The sequence below is a fragment of the Psammomys obesus genome, unplaced genomic scaffold, assembly GCF_907164565.1.
Source record: "Psammomys obesus unplaced genomic scaffold, mPsaObe1.curated_primary_1811, whole genome shotgun sequence".
NCBI classification, from domain to species: Eukaryota; Metazoa; Chordata; class Mammalia; order Rodentia; family Muridae; genus Psammomys; species Psammomys obesus.
In genome coordinates this window covers 11,084,554-11,090,553 of record NW_026596091.1, presented here as the reverse complement: position 1 = coordinate 11,090,553, position 6,000 = coordinate 11,084,554, and the positions used below count along the sequence as shown (strand labels likewise).

Here is a 6,000-nt window from a genome sequence, read left to right as displayed (position 1 = left end):
CCCCACCATGACGTGATGCTTTAACCCCAACACTACAGGCCAATTGATCTTGAGCTTAAGTCCAAAAGTGTAAGCCAAAGTAAATAGTTTCTCTTTTTAAGTTCATTTATTGGGCCAAAAGTCATTGCACATACTTTTAATCCCAGAATCCAGGAGGAAGGGGCAGGTCTGTTGGTTCAAGGCCAACCTAGTTTACATAGTGAGCTCCAGGCCAGTCCAAGCCACATAGAAACCTTCCCACTGATCTTGTCTACACAAAGATGGCTAAAAACAAAACAAAACAAAAACAAAAAAACCCTAAACTATAATATAAATAAACTGGAATTGGGTTTTTTGGTTTGTTTGTTTAAGACAAAAAGGTTGGCCTTGAACTTACTGAGATCCTCCTGCTTCATTCAGCCTTCTGAGTGCTACAATACCATGCCTGGCTTAGTTTTCATTTTTGAATATAAGATCTCTATGACTGCACTAGGACCATAATTGGGAGGAGGGCAGAGGATGGGGAGCCTTTAACAAACTCCCTAGGCCAACCCCAAATATGTGGATAAGACGACATTTGTGTTTTCACTACTACTGTTTCTATTGTTGTTGTTTTGCATACTACAATGACTGAAGAAACTATTTCCTCACTGACCATGGCCTGGAGACATAAAAATCACCGCAAGGACAGATGCTGCCCCGCTGACCTTTCCACAGGCCCTGCAGTGGTGTCTTCTCCAGGTCAGGGTGAATTCACTGGTGCAGATCATACACATGGTGGCCCTGGTGTCAGGGATCCAGATGGGAGCCTTTGACCCGAGAGGACTCACTTCCTCTTTCTTTTCTGAGTCCTGTGGAGGAAGAATGACTGATGACCTTGCACACTGTCTGTGATAGAATCAGGTCTTTTCATCAGATCTACCGTGAAAGCTGGGGATGGAGCTAGCAGTACAACACGTGCTTAGCGTGAGTAAGCCCTGAGTTCAATCCCTACAGCACACACACACCCTCCCCATACACACACAGAGACACGCACACACGTCAGTAAAACTTCCTCCATTTAAGTTTTATAACTAGTAGAAAGTAAGAGTACACATCCCTCTAATCCATCTCTGAAAGACAGGTTCTTTTTCTAACCCCCTGTGAACTCTTCACAGTCAAATAAAAAGTAAACAAACAAACAAACAAACCAAAAACAGAAAGCAAGCCCAGATAGAGAGAAGGCAACAATACCTCATCCAGACTCCTGCTGGGGCAGAAGGTGACTCTTTTCTTGGCATACTCTTCTATTGAGCTGGATATGGCCTCCAGCCAGTCATCTCTTTCTGTGGCAGAACTGGTGGGGGCAAAAGGTTCCATCAAGCAGATATCAGCACTGGGTCCTTTTGTCTTTTTTCTTTCTCCTTTTCCTTCTCCCCTGACAACTAATTATCACCCTCCTGTCAGGTCCAAAGGGTACTCCATCCTCCCCTGAAAAGGCAGATGCACTGATCTGTCCAAAGCTGAGTCGAGACCCAGAAAAACTGCATTATAGGATTCCTGGCACTTAGATAAAAGCCAGAATTCCTCGGGAACTCACAAAACTGTGTTCCCACTTGCCAAAAGGAGTCTTTTTTTTTTTTTTTTTAACTTCTTGTAGAAGGGACATATGACTACCTGTGGTTACATATCAAAGCCCATGCTGGCCTCCAGGCTGCCTCAGTGTCCCAAGTACCTGTTACACATTTCAGAGTTCACACTAGTATCCTAGCCCTTCTTACTTCCCCAGGCTTCCTTCCTCCCAGATGCCCATTTATTCTCCCTATAATGGCAAATTTCCCCCTGCCCCCAACTATTCCCATTGTTTCCCTTCTCCCACTTGCTCTTATTTTCTTTCTCCTATTTTTTTCACAGTTCCCCACTCCATATTCTTAGCTCTGGCCATGTCCAGTCTACTCCTTTCTCTGCTCTGGACTCTTGCAGATGCCTCTGGCTGCTTCCCCCCCCCCCCCTTCATTCACTCACTCCCCCCCCTCCACCCCCCCTCCCCCCCCCCCCCAGCCGCCCCTCTATGCTCCCCCTCGTGGCCCCCCCCCCCCCCCCCCCATCTACAGTAGAAACCTTCCTATATTGTGGAGTGCTCATGTTGGTAATTTCTTCACTGGACCCTTGCACATATCTGGCACTGAAAGCCTGAAATGCATCTCCTACCTACCTTACTCAACTCCCGATCTTAGAGTTTGTCTCCTCAGCTGCTTCTCCTCTACCTGCTCTAATTGTGTATTTCTCCCTGACTACTCGCTAAGTGTCCTCAGCTCCTGTAGTGAGTCTCTCTGCTCCTGGAGCTGCCTATGACCTCCTGGGCACCCATCACGTGGAAAGGCTATGTCTCTCATTGGTTCACTGGAGTCTGTGGTATGATTCTCCGCTGTGATTCAGAACATCTCTCCCCTAAGGCAACCTTCCCCCTCTGCTGGAATTCTCTGGATAGGTGTTTGTGACTCTTATCGCTAAGTCTTTCTAGTCAGTCTTTGCTCTGATCCTGGCTCTCTTCCCACCAGTCTTTGATTCCCTTTTAGAGCTTCATTCACCTGCCTTCTCTAATCTCTTTCCTCCTTGGACTTAAAGATTTCATTAAAGCCTCTCTGTCTTACTGTAAATAGCTTGACCCCAGTACAGTTCAATGGCCCGAAATAGGTACACTCAATTTCTAAATTCTCTCAGATTTTTAAAAAGTTCTGCCATTGCACACATACATACAAACGATTCCCCAAATCTCTTATCTTTAAATGTTCTCTGCTCTCCACCTTTTTGTTTTATCTATCTATCTATCTATCTATCTATCTATCTATCTATCTATCTATCTACTTACTTATGAGGCAGGGTTTCTCTGTGTAGCCCTAGCTATCCTGGAACTTACTCTGTAGAGAACCTTGAACTCAGAGATCCACCTGTCTCTGCCTCCCAAGTACTGGGAGTAAGGACTTGTGCTACCACCACCAAAAAGATTTTTTTTCCTTTGTCTGCTCTCCAGTCTTAAAAATCTATCTCGAAGGCTTCTTTGCTCTCTACTTTCAAAAAAAAAAATCTCTTAAGACCATTATGTAAATTTTTGGTATCTCAATATTTGTAAGTTTACTGGGTGTAGTTTAAAAACAATCAGTAAAATCTATTACAAAGTTAGCTTAAAATTGTAATAAAGAGGGTTGACAGTTTAAATACACACACACACACACACACACACGCAGGTAATCTTAATTTGCTACATGATTGTATATAATCTGGATTCAACTCTTGTTTAAAAAATAGATCTGCTACAGCATACTGAATATGCAACTCATTTATGAAAAAGAAGACTTGCTAACAATAAATGTTTGATGACTGAGGTTAATAAATACCTAAGTTGTATTCAGGCCAACAGAAACCGACTTAAACATAGATGTCCAGTGCTTTGACTGTGCTAACTTTGTTAAGCTTTAGCTATTTGCAATAAACTGAGTGAGTTATACAAAACACTGTGTGAAGGTACATTATGAAAGAATCAGGAAGACAGAGCAGTGTGACATGATGACAACCCATTTTTAGCAATATAAACCATAAGCTGAAGTAGTAAATAAAGGAACCTGTCTGTGGTCATGAGGCCTCCCCTACTACTCAGCAGCCAAGTTCTGTTCCTGTTCCTTGGTCAGCAGCGTTTGTCTTTAATCTAATGCCAAGGAGAACAGGCCAGATAAGAGGCCTGCCTAGAAAAGGGCATTCTTATTTTGCAGTGTTCAAGCACACCTCTCCCCAAGATTCTGTGATTAATTTCTATTCATTATTGGAGTCAAGACAGTTATGAAGTCATTTAAAGTTTGTTTTTCATATTAAAAATGTCCACACACACTTTAGGTAATATAAATATGTAAGTCTATACATAGACATGGAGAGGAAAGAGGAGGAAGAGAGACTTTAACAATCAACTTAAGGGGACAGGACAGGAGCTCCACAAGGAGAGCAACAGAATAAAAATATCTGGACCCAGGGGTCTTTTCTGAGACCGATACTCCAACCAAGGACCATGCATGGAGATAACCTAGAACCCCTGCTCAGATGTAGCCCATGGCAGCTCAGTCTCCAAGTGGGTTCCCTAGTAAGTGGAGCAGGGGGCTGTCTCTGACATGAACTCAGTGGCTGGCTCTTTGATTACCTCCCCTTGAGGGGGGCGGGGCAGCCTTACCAGGCCACAAAGGAAGACAATGCAGCCAGTTCTGTTGAGACCTGACAGGCTAGGGTCAGACAGAAGGGGAGGAGGACCTCCCCTATCAGTGGACTGGGGGAGGGGCGTGGGAGGAGATAAGAGAGGAAGGGTGGGATTGGGAGGTATGAGGATGGGGGCTACAGCTGGTATACTAAGTGAATAAATTGTAACTAAAAATAAATTTTAAAAAATCTATCAAAATGATTCCATCATAATGGCAGTGAAACTATGTGAAGAAATCTCTGTATTTTGTGAAGAGTGATATTAAAATACACAAAATTACCTGACAACTATAGTTGGATTTAAAATACTCTAGAAAACTGTAAAACAAGAAAGTCAGTGGTGGTCTTGGTTTTTGCTCAATGTATCATTCACTCTAATTTTACATGCAAACCATTCTATCATTTAAGAACAAAATAAAAACAAACAAAACTTCACAATGAATGGGAGACATATGAGCACAGGGTACTGTCTTCTGGGTTGTTTTGTCTTCCTTCCCCTTTGCAAGGCTGAAGGATCAATCTTAGGACCTCGGGATCCACAGACCAAGTACTGAACCAATGATCTGCTACAGCCCTAGCTCCCTTGTTACCATAGAAGATACTAGGATTACCTGACTTCCACATAATGCATATTTTCAGTAATGTACTTCCTTGATAAATGCCACTTGTGATATTTATTTATATTGATTAAAAATTTACAAATGATATTTAAAAATTAACATGTGCAAATTTTTCATTATATACACTTTTCTTTCTAAACCAAATAAAATTAGCTTGTTACTTCTATTTTTGTAACATTATTGCCAAAGTTCACCGCCAATTAATAGTTACTATGCTAGGTCAACAGCACTAAACGCTTCCTAAATGCCACCATTTCTCATCTTCAGAGCCCCTGGAATACTCATGGGATCTTAATTCCACCCTCTGTTTTACCAGACAGTGTCACAGTGCACAGATAAGGAACTGTGGAACAGTAGTGTTAGATATTGGCTTTGTCTATGGAGTATTATATTGCGCCATGAGCCGATATGAGACTCCAGTGTAGTGAAGGACTGAACCTTTCCCCACCAGGTCAGTGCCATCTGGTGTGTGTTCTCTAAAGAACTACAACATAGGAACAGACACTTGGACTTCTAGGCGAGCATTCATGAATCATTACTAGTTCTCCCCCCACCACCCGTTTTTTTGCTAGAAGTAACTGAAAACAGAGAGGCAGATGGCTAATTTGAGAATTGCTGTTGAATTTTTTTGGAGCCCCAGGAGCATGCGGAATGTGATTTGACTGTGCAAATCATGTCACATATGTTGTTCTTTTGTTTAATCATTCCTGGCGCTCTCTTGTGTGGGCTTCTGCCAAGACAATGTTTACCAGCTCTTGATAACACATTTCTTACAGACCACACACATTTGCCTGAAGCATCCAGCGCTGACACCCTGGGCCTTTTGTAACATGATCAGCAGAAGAATCCACATCTTCCTTAAACTGACAAACAGGCTGACCACTTTGTGTTTTGTAGGAAGTGTATCACATCAGAAGATAAATTTTTACCAAGTTGAAATTATTTTCCTCTCAATTGCAATGAATTACTGTGAGGGATTTCTGTTGTATCAGACCTTGCTGCACCCATGTTTATGCTGACTGCAGGGTACAATGCTGATGTGTACAGGCAGTATTACTGTGACTCTTCCGAATTATATTTACGGGGAAATTACTATAGGTTAGAGACTAAGCTGTGAACCAGACATACAAAATATGCCTCATCTGAGCTCACACCTTACTGTAGTGAGAAAGTAATTAGC

General features: G+C 42.4%; 1 protein-coding gene across 1 annotated transcript in view; it reads right to left on the bottom strand.

The window, feature by feature from the left end:
• Window positions 1-6,000, bottom strand: part of Fgd6 (FYVE, RhoGEF and PH domain containing 6) — a 111,635-nt gene that overhangs the window by 11,439 nt on the left and 94,196 nt on the right. Inside the window, exons 15-16 of the mRNA XM_055627763.1 lie at window positions 1,213-1,315; window positions 687-830 (exon numbers count right to left, since the gene is read on the bottom strand). Of these exons, the coding sequence (XP_055483738.1) occupies window positions 687-830; window positions 1,213-1,315 (247 nt within the window). The remainder of the gene's footprint in view (window positions 1-686; window positions 831-1,212; window positions 1,316-6,000) is intronic.